Genomic DNA, 15,687 nt, shown 5'->3' with positions numbered 1-15,687 from the left:
AAAGTAGATTGCAATAAACAAACAATTCGTTGAAAATGAGCTGTTTATTTTTTTAATGATCTACTTTTTCCACTCAAAGCCAATACACTCATCATGCATTGTGTTTTGCGTCATTCAAACATTAGCAGAAGTTCTGATAAGGCTCTACAGGATTTTCAATGATCCACACAATCATCTGCACAGACAGCATAGAACATATTTTCGATAAATCACACGGAAAGCGCCACGAATAGCGATGTACCGTTGCAACCAAGGGTGGTGAAATTAAATTTGAAAATCTTTTTCCAAACTCACCACAATTCGTGGTATTCGCACATATTCACCACTCACGCTTCGCTAACCACCTTGGTATTTAACCGTCAGTGTGTCAGTTCGGGTGGTCCGTGGCGTTCGAATATCCGGCAGTTCGCTGAACGAATAAACGAGAGTGTACTGATTATCGTATTTACATTCTTTGCGGAAAAACCGTTCGATAAATACTCTGCGGGAGCCAAAGGAGGACAAATTGTGATAAAAAGCAGAGTTATTTTATCTGCACAGCTCAGACGGAAGCGTCTGATTTGCAAATCCGCTGCAGTGGCGTGTGGTTGGCGGTGCCGTATGACAATAAGTGTGTGAAAAGTAGGCGCTGGCTGTGTTTGCATTATTTTAGGGTGTTTTAATTTGATTATCATTGAAACGAAGCCAGCAAAGTGTGGTCCCGACGCCCCCCCATCAAGAGTGGTCAGCGGTGGTGCCCGGTGGTGAGTTTATTGCTCGCACAACGTTCAGAGCGGTGCCGGAAGGCAGACGAAACAAGCGCAACCCCTAGAACAAACAGCAATCTAGCATCACGAGTTAGCCGGCCGACAGACAGCATTGGTACAGACAGTGGCAGTCTGTGGAGATCATGCGCGCATAGTTTTGTCATACGTGTACTAATCGAATTTGTGTGAGCCTGTAGTTACGGTGCACGGACCGCGGACAGTAAGGGATAAGTGTTGAACGAGGGAACTAGAGCATGATGAAATTGAACAGACCCCGGTGGTCACCGCTGCTGCGGCGGATTACTTTGCTGTTGTGCGCCGTGGTGCTATTTCATAACCCCGTAGCAGTGCATGGAAATGATGAAACTTCCGCCGAGCCCCAGGTACGTTGCTTTGTGTGGTAACAAGCGGTTAAAATGACCTAATATTTCTAGCGCCAATCAGTTCCGTTCTTCCTGCGAACTTTGCCCTTAAAGACCCGGGGTTTGTAATGTTTGTTTTGCTTCCGGGGTTTCCCTTCTATCTTCTCCCCGAAGCCGGCTGCTGAGGATGCTGAGCTGTACGAAACCCCAAAGATAGACTCGAAACGTATGTATTTTGCGGAACATTTCGATGATCTGTACGGTGACGACGATGCCATCGGTAAGCGTTGGGTGAAATCGAAAGCGAAGAAGGACGATGCGGCTGAAGAGGTGGCAAAGTATGATGGCGAATGGGCTGTAGAACAGCCGCAGCGACCAATTCTAGCCAATGACTATGGGCTGGTGCTGAAATCGAAGGCAAAGCATGCTGCGATTGCATCGCATTTGCTGCTCAATCGACCGTTTGTGTTCGAGGACAAGCCGCTGGTGGTGCAGTACGAGGTAAATTTACAGGAGGGTCAGGAATGCGGAGGTTCATACATCAAGCTTTTGTCCGTCGGTGATGGAACGAAGGATTTGAAGCAGGTAAGGGCGGCAGAGGTGGTCTCTCGCGTGCAATATGAATTTGCTTCTAATAAGTTGGTGTGTTTGTTTGTACCACGTAGTTCCATGATAAAACACCTTACACGATCATGTTCGGGCCGGACAAGTGTGGCAACGATGTAAAGCTTCACTTCATTTTCCGACACGTCAACCCTGTCAACGGTACCATTACCGAGAAGCATTGCAATAAGCAGAAGTAGGTTATAGTTTAAGTGGGTTTCAGGAGGGTTCTTTCAATACACTAACACTTTATGTTGTGTGTGTGTGTTTTTATTTTCACCAGGGACCGACTGGACGACCCTTTCAAAGACAAACGGCCCCATCTGTATCAGCTGATTATTCGCCCGGACAACACGTACACCATCCGCGTCGATCACAAAACCGTCAACGAAGGTTCCCTCCTCACAAACTTCACGCCGGCAGTAAATCCACCGGCCGAAATTGACGATCCGGAAGACCGTAAGCCCGAAAATTGGGACGACCGTGAAAAGATTCCCGATCCGGACGCATCCAAACCGGACGACTGGAACGAAGAAGAGCCGGCCCAAATTGCCGACCCGAAGGCTACCAAGCCGGCTGGTTGGTTGGACGATGTGGAGGAAATGGTACCGGACAGCAGCGCGGTAAAACCGGACGACTGGGACAATGATATGGATGGCGAGTGGGAACCACCGTTGATTCCAAACCCGCTGTGCGAGAAGGCAGTCGGGTGCGGTTTGTGGAAAGCGCCGATGGTGGCGAATCCCAACTACAAGGGCAAATGGCGTCCGCCACTAATCGCCAACGTTAACTATCAAGGCAAATGGGCACCGCGCAAGATACCGAATCCGGACTTTTTCGAAGATTTGACTCCGTTCCGAATGACTCCTATTGTGAGTAGAGCCATGAAGACGGCAACAGAGCAGTAAGATATTACGGTCTACAGGTTTTAACGATCTTTTTGTTTCTTTTCGCTTGGCGTTTTTTAGGCTGCGGTAGGCATCGAAATCTGGTCCATGTCGAGCGACATTCTGTTTGATAATATTGTAATTTGTGATGACGAAGCAGTTGCAGACGAATGGGCAGCACAAACGTTTGATCTTAAGGTCAAAACACTCGATCGGCAAGCGGTAAGTTTTTCCTTCTTTACCAACGGTAATCATCTGGAATGCGTTCACACTTGGGCCGACACTCTCAGATGATGTCACAATAGCTGCACGTTGTTGCGCACGAATGATACCGATCGGACCGGATATCAAAACCAATCGAGATTGTTCAGGGGTCTACGGGTAAAATCAAGGATCAAGGGGTAGCCCAAAAAATCGTAAAAGACCGTTTAGAAATTATTTATACGTACGATGTATTTTCCAAATTGTTTAAGGAATCCGTGATTAGTAAAATTCAAATGAATGATCCATTTCCCCGCTGCAGCAAACACTTTGGGACCGTGCGATGAGATACATAAACTACAAGCCAGGCTATTGGGGAGCCTATTTCGTTTACTGTTCCATACCGTTAATAGCATACATATGGTTCCTTTGGTCGCGACGAGATAAAGAGGTTATTAACGTTTTATTCCGCAACTATGCATAACGCATACAAGTCCGCTCGATTTCGATACCAGATGGGTGTCGCTTTGCTGTAGAACCGTGGTGCCGTACGATTATTGCCTAATAAGATGCCCCCCGCCAGAATATGCTCCTCCTTATGCTCCCACAGTAGTATTTCGCTAATGATTATCACCCTTTTACTACCCCTCTTCCTTATCGGCATTCCTTCCCAACAGGAAACGTTTGTTTCGCGTGTCCTTAAGTACTGCAATAGCAATCCGTGGATGTGGGCCGTGTTGCTAGTAGTCGTAGGTTTGCCAGTTGCCATAGTGATCTACTTCATGTGCTTTGCTAAGGTAAATTGCATTTCGTTCATCTTTGCCTTAAAAGAAAAACGATTTACTAATCTCTACCTACTTGTGTTTTTGCCTGTGACGAGAAGTCGGACGCTAAGGCTGAAGTCGGACGGAAGAAGAAGGATGACGATTATCCTGCCCCGGCGGAAGACGACCTGGATGCTCCGGAGCTGGAAGACGATGGTGGACGGTCGAGCAAAACGAAGCTGAATGCCGCCACGACGGGATCCTCCGGGTCACGATCAGCCAGCAGTGCCGGTGAAGCTTACGGCGAAGAGGAGAACAATGAGCAGGCGAATGAAGATGAAGCGGACGAGGAAAACGTCCCACAGGAAGAAGAGGCTCAGGAGGTGGGAGGTGGTGTTGAGGAGGACGCATCGTCAAGCGATGCACCGGTAGATAGTAAGAATGCGGAAGGTGGGGAAGGCCTTAAGAAGAGAAAAGCGCGCCGAGATTAGACGGGGAGAACTGGTCGATGGATGGTAGAACAATAACATTGGAGCCGCGCGCGCGTGTGTGTGTGTGTGTGATGGAGTTTTGCGTCCTCTGACCCTGCGGGGTAACGCGCATTGCAAGGTAGGTCCGAATTGATCCGTAACACTGTAACTAGCATTGTAATCGTAGGATTCATTGCGGGCATTTTTAAGGTCTGATTGTTTTCGTCCTTGGTACTCGAGAGGTGTGTGTGTGTTCCTTTACTTTAATTTGAATTTGAAACTCGCATTTTGATTGACACACTCTCACACACTCACACGTAAACATTCAAAAAAGTTTATCCATAACTGAAGGACTTAGTCAACCGGCATTTTAACGCAATTTTGTCAACACTTATCTACACAGATGAAAGCATTTCGGTTGACCCGCTCTAAATATGTGTCCGGTACAGATTCAAAATTTCAACAAATCGAATTGAAGCTAAATAATTTGAATAATTTATCAAATGCATGTACGACGCACTCACATGAACACACATGAGACACGCGTTCCGACAAGTTGGATCGGAAAGGGAGAAAGAATCACACATATATGTAAGTAACCAACACGGGAAAGCAATCTGAAATACCAATACTTTATCCATCAATCACCACCATCACCACCACCACCAAAGGCAAAGGCGGCTCTAGTTTAAGTAAGTAGGCATACGGATACGCCCGTACGCGTGTTAACTTTCCTCTAATTTTCTTTCCTTCATTTCCATTGTGTGGCATTTCTATGTGTTTTGTTTTGAATACCTTCTTCAGCTGTGTTTTGCATAAAAAACTAAACGAAAGCATGAAGGTATCATCTAGCCGGATCAAATTAGGAAGATGCGTTTCGCGATTCGATTCTCCTATCATCACGCTGTGTGTGTTTTTTGGCACTTGATTTACGGAGGGTTTTTCCTTGTGTTAGTTATCCTTATCGTAAGGCTGATTCTCTATATAGGAGGTGGAAAATCACACAGCAAACCATATGCTTAACTGTAAACATTCTCATTCGATAGTAGTTGTTTGAAACGTTCGGACCGCTCCCATTAGCGCACTGCGTGCGTGTGTGTGTGTGAATGATCCACCCGTTGAATGATGCTTCTGGAGGATGGATGCGAGTGCCCGATAAGAGAATAAATAAAGCGTAATTAATTGACCATCGACATGGGGACGACGCATGGAGGATTTAGTTTTTTTGTTGGTTTTCGCATGCACAGGAATATTACTGGAGGATTGGGAACTGGCAAACAGGCAGGCTGGACTGGACTTAACCTTCCTGGCCCTTGGATTTTATTTGAGGAAGATATATCTCTGTACGACAAGATCTGCAGATTTGACAAAAGCATTTTCGTTGGAATCGATCGAATCTCATCGGATACTGAGGCACGAGGACGGTCTTATTCATGCGACTGTGTGTGAGGAGTACACCCATCCGAAATGCGAGGACGTTAGGATCGAATTAAGGATTAATGCTGCAGCGACAAAGTACCTGCTTCCCGAAGGCTCTGGCCGTGTTAGAGCCTCCGACTGAGAAGCTTCCGACCAGGACGACAAGGACGATAAGGACTGCGGGCACTACTTCTACAGCGGCGAGACGTGTACTAAGCTGCCGAAGATCGCTAATGAACCACCCTCGGAAACGGAATGGCCCCCTGACCGTGTTTAGTACGACATGCATAAATTGCCGATACGACACACTCAACATTGTGTTAATAGTATATTTTCTGATAACATTAAGACAAACGTATATGACCGATAGTAAATGAGCGCGTTACCGCACGATGGAACGGAATGCATGCTGCTCATTCCCTAAACATAGCTTCCATGTTGCGTCGATTTTTCGTCACCTTGCTTCGCTTCTTGGCCGGTGCGCGATGCTTCATGCCCGGTATTACGCCGCCCTTGCTCTCCGCATCAATGTCCAACGGATCGTCACGGTCCGCCAGCTTGCGCTTTCTCGCCTCCTTGGTGCGTGTCTTTTTGGCCTCCTTGCGGCGTGCCGCCAGGATCGGTTGGTTAATCTTTTCCTGGGCCAGCTTCACCCGGCGCCCGGTACGCTTGCGGCGTAGCGAAGCTTCGATCGCGTTACGGATCTTGTCGTACTGCTCGGTGCCCAGCCGGGCGCAAATTTCCCTACCCACCTTGGCCGCCACCTTGCGGAGCGTAATCTTGGCCGGATCGTTCGTTGCCCGTGTACCGGCAACGTCCTGTGCGGTGAGTTCACGTACGGCCGGTATTAGCAGGGAAGGTGCCAGCTGTACCAGCGTGTCCTGCTCCACGATCGCGACCACCGACGCCAGCCAGTGGAGTGCGTGCTTTCGCTGCAAGGTTGGGGAAACGGAAACGGAAACGGAGTTGAATGCATTAACCCACTGCCCAAAGCCACGTTCAACCTACCAGCGTGAATACGTGCGGCGTTCGTACAATTTCGCTCTGCATGATGTATCGGACCCGGCGCACAAGCCAGTAAAGGTTAACTTTTTTCGAGGAAACTTTCTCATTCTCCAACGGTACGGCACGAAGCACGTTCGCTACCAGGAAAAGGAGCTGCGTGACGAGTGCTGCTGCCTCGTCATCATTTTCACTGACCATACCACTGTTCGGCGTCAGCTGAGCGCACAGGTCTAGCGTGAGCGTTTTGCAGTCACGCAATGGATTGCCGAAAAGGAATTGTTTCACACCGGACGGTACGGTACCGCCCTCTTCATTGTCCAGCCAGCCGCCGCCGCCGTCGTCGTCTGCTTCCATCTCGTCCTGCTCGCCCTCACTGCTGCGCCGTCTCTTTTTGCGCTGCGCCAGAACGTGTTTGATGCGCTCGTGGATGGCGTCGTAATCTAGCTCGTTCATGATTTGATGCAGCACCTTGAGGGCACCGATACGCACCCACTGATGAGCGCTGCTCAGCAGCGATTGGACAGTGTACGCTAGCGAATCGACCGTATCGCTGTACTGCGGTGCGGCACTCACCATCGCCGGGTACAGACGCAGCAGCTCTTCGAAGAAGTTTAGCGTCTGTATGATCAAATGGTCGGCCCACGGGTCGCCGTGCAGTAGCGTACTGATCGGCGCGAGTGGCTTTACGAATTTTCCTTGCGCGGCATTCGGGTCCGCCGTTCCGTTTGCTTGCGGGACCAGGTTGTGTAGCAGCAGGGGAAGCACCTTATCTAGCCAGCTGCTGATGAAGCCGACCGTTGGATCGTTTCGAACGATGCGCAGCAACAGTTGGGTGGCGAGTTCGCGTTGCTTGAGCTGCGTGGAGCACAGCATCTCTCGCAGGAGCACCACCAGCGCACCGGCGTCTTTGGAATCGAGACGCTTCAGCAGCGCTTCGATGCAATCGGCCGCCAGCGTCCGGATTTCGATGGCATCATCGTTGGTCAAACGGAGGCCGAGCACCAGGAAGATGGCCACGTGGTTTTCGACTAAAGTGGACTGGAAAAAGGAGGGAGATAGAGAAGGAGGACATTGTAAAGGAGAATATATTCCTCAGCATTTGTTAATTTGCCTCTTGAAGGGCTCTAGTGCCTGGAGTACAAACTACTTCTTCACACGGACTGCTCACGGATTGAGCTCGATTCCATTTTTTTCCCTCCGGCCTGCACCAGGAAGATAAGCTCGACTGTCTCTTTTTCGATCTGGCGTTAGAGAGAGCCATCCGTGACCCGGAGGTGGAAACTTCAGGGCCCTTCTTCTATAAGTTAATCCAGATCCTGGCATCCGCTGTAGAGTAGCAAAGGATCGAGAGCAGGCCGAATAGCAGGCCGAGATACCTCTCGAGGTTGTAGTGCCTGGCCAGGGTCCAGAGGTGGCTGGTCATGTCATGAGAAAGGCACCGGACAGCCCAGCCCAACAAGTGTTTCGGAAGCGTGGTGTTCAACTGAGATGGATGGCGTTCTACGATCAAGTATTGCCTGTTCGAACAGTCAACCTTACCTTGGGAAGCTTTTGGAACAATTTTTTAAGCACCAAACAGGCAGACTCCCTGCCATGCAGTACGGGATACTCCAGCTGCGAGGCAAAGAACCACAGATGGGTGGGCACCTTTTTGCTCATCGGGAAGTTCATAATGTAGTCCACTACGTTCGCTCGACATTCCGCCCTGAAAGTGGAAGCAAAAGCGCACGCGTTAGCAGAAAGCGTTACCGTGCCGTTACGTTACGTTACCGAACGGTGTCGCTGTCCGACTGCACGGAAAGCTCGAACAGTTTGCTCATCAGCGCGTGCAGCTCATCGAACGTGAAGCGGCGTGCGAGCAGCGATCGCAGCAGCACAAATGCCGTCGTTTGACGGCCTCCGCCGACCGCCAGATCCTGCTCGATGTACATCACCAGCAGGCGCAACTGTTCCGGCGAGAAGCTGTACGAGTGTTTGCCATGCTTCAGCACGGCCACGATGGCCCGAAAGCTGGCCCGCACCATACCGAAATTGGGATTGTTAATGTCGAGCGCAACCGTGTTGTAACGGTGCAGTATGGCAAAGATCGCACTCACGATCTGTTCGACCGTTTCCTGCTGCTCGAAGCTTTTCAGCGGCCATTCGCTGGACCACAGCGCGCTGAAGCAGTTGATGGAGTGGCAAATAATTTTCGAGTGCTTCGAATCGAGCGACTCAACCAGCGTCGGCACGAGTGGGTCGATGAGCTGCAGCAGCAGCTTACCCTCGTCCGAATCATGCTGCATCCCGAACTGTTTGCGTCGGACGAAGCTGAGCAGAATTTCGAGACCGCACTCGAGAAAGGCGGGATCGTTGCCTTCGGCTTTCGCCAGCATGTGGTCCAACGTTGTGGTTCCGGCCGCCGAACCGTACCGTTTCGGTTCCTCGGGAATGATGTAGATGCTGCCCGGTTTCGGCACCGCTCCTAGCAGCTTCTTCCCTGTCTGCTGCTGCTGCTGCTGCTGCTTCTCGTCCGCATCCCCGGCGGTATCGCTTTCTTCGATTGCACATTGAGTGTAGATTCGGCCCGTCACCAACCCGTACACAAACACGAGCATCGATTCCGGGCGGATCGATTCGTTCGCTACGATGCCTTCCGCTATCTGGTGCAGCGCATCGTGCACCTTGGCCACCGTCTGGTGCGTGCGGTACTTGCTCAGGATCGCCCGGAACGGCGTAAACAGATCCACCAGCATGCGTTCCTGTGCGTTCCGGGCAAGGAGGTAGAGCGTTTTGTACGGTTTGCGGGTGGTTTTCGCTTCCGGCGTGGAGTTCTTCCGCAGCGAACCCGTCTCGATCGTCGTGCCGTTCAGCAGCCCAATCAGCTGGCCGAAGATGTCCTCCGCACAGATGTGCACCACCGTTTGCAGTATGTTTTCCAGCACCGAACCGGTGCCGAGATGTTTCTGCGCCCGTTCGATGATCGTGTGGACGGTGAAGGTTAGTACGTGGCGCTGGAAGCCGCGCGTTAGCATTGCGAGCAGATTCTGCAGCACGAACGGAATGTAGGACGGGCCGAGCTCGAGTGTGATGTGCGCCAGCGTGTTTCTTGCCTGCACGCGGGCCAGCTTTAGGCGGGACTTCAGGAACGTGATCACCTTAATGATCAGCTTGGGCAGATTTAGTTCGATCTCTTTGCGCGGCAGCTTCATGAACAGCTTCACTATCGCGATCGCTATCGGCAGCTTAAGCATTTCCGTCCGCTGCTTTGCAAAGCGTGCCTTCCTGTCCACGTGACCGCTGCTGCTCGCCACCGACACCGGCGCTTCGGTGGCAAAGTTGAACGACGACAGCAGATTGGGGATGATTGTCTTCGATATGTCGTGCACGATTTCACGGGCCACACGCAGCGCAGCGGCTGGATCGTTTTTCGTCGGTTCGTCTTCAACGACTTCCCCGACCATTGCTTCCTCCTCCTCGGCTTCTTTCAGCTCTTGATCATCGTCTTCCGCCTTACCCTCCTGCTTGTCGATCGTTTGTTGTTCCTGCTCGGGAGCAGTTTCTGCTTCTGTTGGTTCGTTTTCATCCGCATCGCGCTGTAACGTAAGCTTTTTGTCCATCAAAGCGTTTGCACCTTTGTGCGCATGGCCACTCTCTCCGTCCGGTCCAGCATTGATCGCTGCCGAAAGATCGAAATGAAACGCATCCATGATGCCGATCACGATGCGCAACAGCTGCTTCTGATACTCCCAGGAATGTTTCAGCTTGCGCAAGTACTGGTGCAGCACCATGTGGTACCCGCGCCAGGGTAGAAGCCGGCAGAGATTGATGATACAGTTGCCGGCTTCCTCCACCAGGTTCGTCAGCTTCCTGTACTCGTCGTGGCAGATGTAGTGCGACACTATCGGTAGCAAAAAGTTAACCGTTGTGCGAGCGGATGGACCGCCAGCTCCTAGCACACTTCGGACGGTCGCGGCCGGGTTCGCTTCGGCCATGAGCGCCAGCTTGACCGCAAGCCGTCGCATCGCTTTCCGATGCTTGTACGTTTGCAGGTGGGTTACGTTCTCGAAAAAGTCGCGCTCGGCCCCATCGCCCTGGCCGGTGAAATGCCACAGCTCGGCAAACACACGGCACTGCGGGTGTGTCGTTACGCCCGGTTTGCCAACCATCCTGGCAAGCTCGCCGAGCAGCTGAATCGACTCGTTGCGACGCTCGTTAGACGTCCGCTTAACCTTAAACCCCTGCATGATGCTGTGCAGAACGATCCGATCGAGACAGTAGTCCAGCTCGGCGGACCATTCGTTCGCAGACGCCAGGTACAGGACAACCTTGCACACGTACTCGGTCGCATTTTGGCGGGCGGAAAAATCCTTCTCGAATTGTAGCACGTGGAACGCTTGGGAGAGAAACACGATCGCAACGTTGCCGGTCATTCGTTTGCCATCGGGCGCTTCGGTCGTGAGCAGGTGCTCGATGGACCGGTAGGCCGCTGTTCGGGCGGCGTGATCCGGCTGCTCTACCCACCGCTTGTCCATCGCGTTCAGCTCGTGCACGAGTGTGTTGATCAGTCGCATCTCGGCCGATCGGTGGGCAAGGCTTTCGAATATTTGATACACAATTTTACGCGCACCTGGAATGGAAATATAGAAAGAAAGCAGAGCGTTTACCGAAGACTGAGCTGAGGATTAAGGATCAGTAGCGAGGGACTTACCGCGATCTTTCACATTCTGCAGACACAGTGCCAGCTGTTTCAGGTAGCGCAACGGCTCCCTTACGTCGTTCAGCAGACGCGCAATCACAACGTGCAGCCTTCGCACGTCCTCGCTCACCTGCGCATGCCCTTCGCCCCCGATCTCGCTCACCTTTCTCGACAGGATGGGGAACAGCATGTTCAGCAACGACACCCGATCGCTCTCGATCTGCGCCTCATCCTTCTGATCGCTGCCAATCATTCCCGATTCGGCCAGCCGCGTCAGGATGAGCAGCAGATCGCTCGAAATCACCTTCCTGCCCTTGATCGCCTGCCGAATGTACTGCAGCAAATCCTTCACGTACGGTATCAGCAAACGGCTGCGGCCGCGGAACAGCGGTGGTTCGTTTGGTTCCGCTGTGCTTCGATCCTCACTGTCCAGCATGGCCGCGAGTGCGGTAAAGATTTGTCGGCAAACCGGTGCGCTCGTTTGGGAACCGCGCAACAGCTGGATCACGGCGTCGAGTGGAGTCATTGGCGGCGGCTGTTCCGCTTCATCCGTTTCCATGCGCTGGTCTTCCGCGTGGTCACAGCGACGCTCCAGCAGGGTATAGAATCGTTTGCTTTGACACCAGCCAAGCAGAAGCTTGAGGAGTGGCGTTGGCGAATGAATGCTATCGCTCGGAAGGTGCTCCAGCTGTGGCCAGACGTGTACCTGCATGATGGCGGCCAGCTCGTCCTCTGTCCAGTGGTAGCTGGAGTCGTACTGTTCGAACAGCTCCACCAGCGCCAACTGTGCCTGGCTCTTGTACTTCCGGTAAATGCTGTGATCCATGCGCATGAGCAGCGTGTCGAAGCAAATCTTCAAATGCATTAGCTTCGCCGCAAACGCGGGCGATTTGAGCGGAGCAATTTCCGTCTGCAGCGCGGCAAGGAAGTTAAGCAAAGTTTTCACCTTGAACGGTGTCGGTACTGCCACGACCTCCGCCCCATCGTCCAGCGCAGCCGTTATGCTGCGCACGGTTTCGGTTGGCGTGTCTTTCAGCAGCCCCAGATACACCTCAAACCAACGGTCGAGCAGCAGTGCAAGCTCTTCTACCCGCAGGCGCCCGATAAACGTTAGAATGGTCGCCTTATGCTGTCCGCCCGTGCCACCGTTGCCAAGGTTTTGCTTAATTTTTCCATCCAGCACTTTCAGCACCAGCTGAAGGACCTTCGGCCGATGTTCTTCGGCCACCTTTGTCCGTCCGCTGGCGCTGGTGTACCCGGCATCTTCCGTGTCATCCTCTTCCGACGGTACAAACACGGACAGTAGCGCCTGCTTAAGCGTTTTCTCGCTCGTCAGCCGATTGATGAAATCTTTGTACGGTGTTAGTTGTGCGCCACCGAGCGCAAATATACCGGTCAAAGCCACTTTCTGGATTTCCTCGTTACGGCTGCTGACGAGCGCTTCGTACGTAGCGTACAGACGGTCGGAATGCTTGCGGACCACCTTCGGTGTCAGCTCGGTACAAATTCTCAAATAGCTAAGCAACACTTGGTGTGTGCCCGCACCGGCGGATTGGCTGCTTTTGCGCTTTACAGCTTTGGTAAACGATGGTGCTGCGTGCTCTTCCACGGCATCACCATCGGTGGGCTCGGTGAGGGTTTTGTTTGATTTATCTTGCTCGAGATAGGTGAAGAACCGTTCCACGATACGATCACCCTTCGAGCGGCAAAAGTTGGTACAGCGGTGCAGCATGCGCAGCTGCTGAATTCGCACATTCATGTAGTCAATGTTGGCCCGCTTCGGGAAATGTTCCATCACTTTGGGGAAAAGGGATCGTCCGGCATCCGGCACCGTGCCTTCCATTTCCTCGTCCTCACTGTCATTTACGTTGCCCGTAGCTTCCGGTGCATCGTCATTTCCAGCTTCATGGCCATTTTCACGCGCACATTGCGCCTCCTCTTCGTGTGGCTTACGCTCTTCGGCCATCGTCAGCATCGTGTCGAACACCTTCCAAAACATGTCCTCATCCTTCTTCACCATATTGTCAGCATACGTCTGCACGACCGTGCCGGCCGGTTCCCACAGCAGCTTAAAGTTGATGGCAAACACCGACAGCATGTAGCGAATGACTGTTTCGTGCCATTCGGTGCGTGCCACGTTGGCCGCCTGCTGGCACAGGTGACTGTCGTAGGTAAGGTTTTGGAAGAGGACCACTTGCTCCCGGTAGGTGTGTATCAACGGTTCGACACACTCGATTTGTGCCAGCGTACGGTACAGTGGACCCATACCGGTGGCTAGCTCGGGAAGCTCGGCAAACACAGCCATTACAGCGCTGGCCAGCCGTCGTACCGTGCTATCGTAGGAGGCCGTAAGTGGATGTATGAAACGATGCACACGCTTAAATCGGTCGAAAGTGAGCAAATTTTTGTGCTCCTTTGTAATGTACACGATCAGCAGGTGCACACTGTTGAGCAGCAAGCACTCGTGCGTGGTTACCACGGGAAGCAAACATTCCAGCAGATCGAAGTAAGCTTTGCCATCCATTTCCTTCAAGTGTACAACCGTTTCCACGGCTAATGCGATGAGTTGGACCACCTTTTCCGAGGTAACGGCGGTGCCGTTTCGGAGTGACTGTGCACCGTGTTTGATGAAATCGCATATAGCTTTGTTTGCGGCGGATTTCTCCCGAAAGTTGGCCAAATGCGGTAACACGATTAAAGCACTCAGGTAGCAATCTCCAGCACTGGCAAGCAATTGCGTAGGGCTAGCAAGCAACAGCTTGTTCATGTGAGTTTCTAAGTTTCCCTTCGACACCACGTTCACCGGGAATGGGTTCCAGTCGTCCAGCTTCAGCCCATTTCCACAGAGCGGCGATTTTTTCAACAGCAGCCCGGCCAAAAAGCTCATCCTTGCTTCATCCAGCTCCAGCTCGAGTCGTTTCACAAAGTTGGGCCATATCAGTGCTTCAAACATTTGGCACTGTACGGTGGCCTCGATGAAGCGATCGTACAGCGGACGATGGTCCAGCAGGAGCACATTCATCGTTAACCGGCTCGCTTCCAGCTGGGTAAGGGGAAGATGTCTCGAGCGGAGCAGCACTATAATGTGATTGACGATCGTTTCCTTAAACTCGAGCGAGGGTGAAGAGAACGTAGACAGCAAACGGATCAGCTGTGATACGGTGACCGACAGTGCGTCACCGAGCAACCGGCCGTACTGATGCTCCAAAACGATTCCACTCAGCTGCAGTAAACGTGTCAAGTATTTTACGACTTTTTCCTCATCGGAACCATCGCGCTGTGCATCGAACGCCGCCAAACATCCGTCGATGGTACCGCGCACCGTGTCCCAGAAGATGGGCATATCCGCCGCCTGGATACGGCCCACCACATCGGTAATCGTCTGGGTAAGTATGTCCTGCAAATTGTCCGCTTCGGGCTCATCGAGCTGCTGCAGAATGCCGTACAGATGCTGCATTGTTTGCTTTGCCGTCTGGTGGAACTGGTCCTGCACACCGTGCAGCACCTCGAACAGCAGCTTTCCGCACGCGTACGTATACGCACGGTTCTGCATTTGGCACTTCAGCATCAAGCGCACGAACGGTTCCTTATCCTTGAGATCGCGCACCAAATAGCCGAGACATTCCGTCGCAAAGTCGATGGCGTGCGGCGGGCTGCTCGTTTCGTCCAGCAACGGCAGCAACCGGTGGAAGGTGAGCGAGAAATCGCTGCGCAGGAAGCTGCGGAGAATTTTGAACAAATGCGCCAAACACAGCAGCGTCCACTCGACGCGATCCGCACTGTCGGAGTGCAGAAACTGTACCACCACCTCGAACAGCCCGGCAAAGTACGGTCGAAACTCTTTCCGCATATCCTTCGCCAGTGCCACCACCAGCTCCAGCAACGGTTGCAACGCATCGTCGGTCGCTTTTGTCAGACAGTTGGTGAGATGCTTCACGATCGCTTCCTTGTTAAACAGCAGCAGGGGCAATGTGGCCGTTTCCTTAAAGCCTCGCTGATAGGTAACGTACTCGTCGGTTAGATTGTGTGTCGACCACTTTACCAGCGCCTGCTGGAAGAAGGTACCGTCCTCGCTTTCCGGCAACTCATAGTCCGTCTCCACCCGGTACAGCGCTCCACGGCGCACGTCGATTTCATCGATACGCTCGCGAAACGATTTAAAGTGAAACGCGTTGGAAGTTTTGTGCTTTTGCGGTTTGTTCTTCATTGTGTACACTTGTTGAAAGAATTATTCGTAAAGCAAACACCATTCACTGAATCTTTTGCAATGTGCCGGGTACACGCGCGCACATGGTGCGGATCTAAACAACAAATGAAAGCACGGCCACAACTGTCAGTCTTCGAGCACGGTGTATAAACATAAGGTGCGATGATGTTATTGTTTTGATACATTGACAGCCCGGTGAAAATACTGCGCAAATCATGGGAAATTCAAATTTTCAAATCTTTACCGTTGCTTTCAGATAATCGCACTATTTTAGTATACCGCTGGTGGCGTTTATTCCTATAAATATTCCTATCTCCGTGGTGACTCAAAGAGAAAAAAAACACT

The 15,687-nt window shown here is 52.0% G+C and overlaps 2 protein-coding genes across 4 annotated transcripts; one reads left to right on the top strand and one right to left on the bottom strand.

Annotated features, from left to right (window-relative positions):
- The first annotated feature begins 371 nt into the window (after positions 1 to 371).
- Positions 372 to 5,241, top strand: LOC118509673 (calnexin). 3 transcript variants are annotated; one of them, XM_036050676.1, is made up of 7 exons: positions 372 to 1,129; positions 1,283 to 1,693; positions 1,774 to 1,907; positions 1,995 to 2,583; positions 2,680 to 2,820; positions 3,122 to 3,250; positions 3,683 to 5,241. In XM_036050676.1, the coding sequence occupies exons 1-7, from the start codon at positions 1,001 to 1,003 to the stop codon at positions 4,052 to 4,054; spliced, it is 1,905 nt and encodes a 634-aa protein (XP_035906569.1). In that variant the 5' UTR covers positions 372 to 1,000; the 3' UTR covers positions 4,055 to 5,241. The 3 variants fall into 3 exon arrangements, with proteins under 3 accessions (XP_035906569.1, XP_035906570.1, XP_035906571.1); XM_036050677.1 differs by lacking the exon at positions 3,122 to 3,250 and adding an exon at positions 3,477 to 3,596 and having other exon boundaries at positions 373 to 1,129; positions 3,680 to 5,241; XM_036050678.1 differs by lacking the exon at positions 3,122 to 3,250 and adding an exon at positions 3,477 to 3,596 and having other exon boundaries at positions 374 to 1,129.
- A 503-nt stretch (positions 5,242 to 5,744) lies between these two features.
- Positions 5,745 to 15,460, bottom strand: LOC118509619 (small subunit processome component 20 homolog). Its single transcript, XM_036050459.1, has 5 exons — positions 11,148 to 15,460; positions 8,228 to 11,066; positions 7,997 to 8,162; positions 6,461 to 7,495; positions 5,745 to 6,384 (listed from the first exon to the last, which is right to left on the bottom strand). The coding sequence occupies exons 1-5, from the start codon at positions 15,340 to 15,342 to the stop codon at positions 5,866 to 5,868; spliced, it is 8,754 nt and encodes a 2,917-aa protein (XP_035906352.1). The 5' UTR covers positions 15,343 to 15,460; the 3' UTR covers positions 5,745 to 5,865.
- Between the last annotated feature and the right edge of the window lie 227 nt (positions 15,461 to 15,687).

Source organism: Anopheles stephensi, chromosome 3 (genome assembly GCF_013141755.1).
Source record: "Anopheles stephensi strain Indian chromosome 3, UCI_ANSTEP_V1.0, whole genome shotgun sequence".
NCBI lineage: Eukaryota > Metazoa > Arthropoda > Insecta > Diptera > Culicidae > Anopheles > Anopheles stephensi.
This window is presented reverse-complemented; position numbering and strand designations above follow the sequence as displayed.

Bases quoted from the DNA above. Each gene is read 5' to 3' on its own strand.
- LOC118509673 (XM_036050676.1), top strand. From the start codon at position 1,001: ATGATGAAATTGAACAGACCCCGGTGGTCACCGCTGCTGCGGCGGATT. The intron at 1,130-1,282 runs GTACGTTGCTTT...TTCTCCCCGAAG, and splicing joins AAACTTCCGCCGAGCCCCAG to CCGGCTGCTGAGGATGCTGA. The intron at 1,694-1,773 runs GTAAGGGCGGCA...TGTACCACGTAG, and splicing joins GAACGAAGGATTTGAAGCAG to TTCCATGATAAAACACCTTA.
- LOC118509619 (XM_036050459.1), bottom strand. From the start codon at position 15,342: ATGAAGAACAAACCGCAAAAGCACAAAACTTCCAACGCGTTTCACTTT. The intron at 11,067-11,147 runs GTAAGTCCCTCG...TTTCCATTCCAG, and splicing joins GCAGAATGTGAAAGATCGCG to GTGCGCGTAAAATTGTGTAT. The intron at 7,496-7,996 runs GTAAGGTTGACT...TCCTTTTTCCAG, and splicing joins TGTTCCAAAAGCTTCCCAAG to TCCACTTTAGTCGAAAACCA.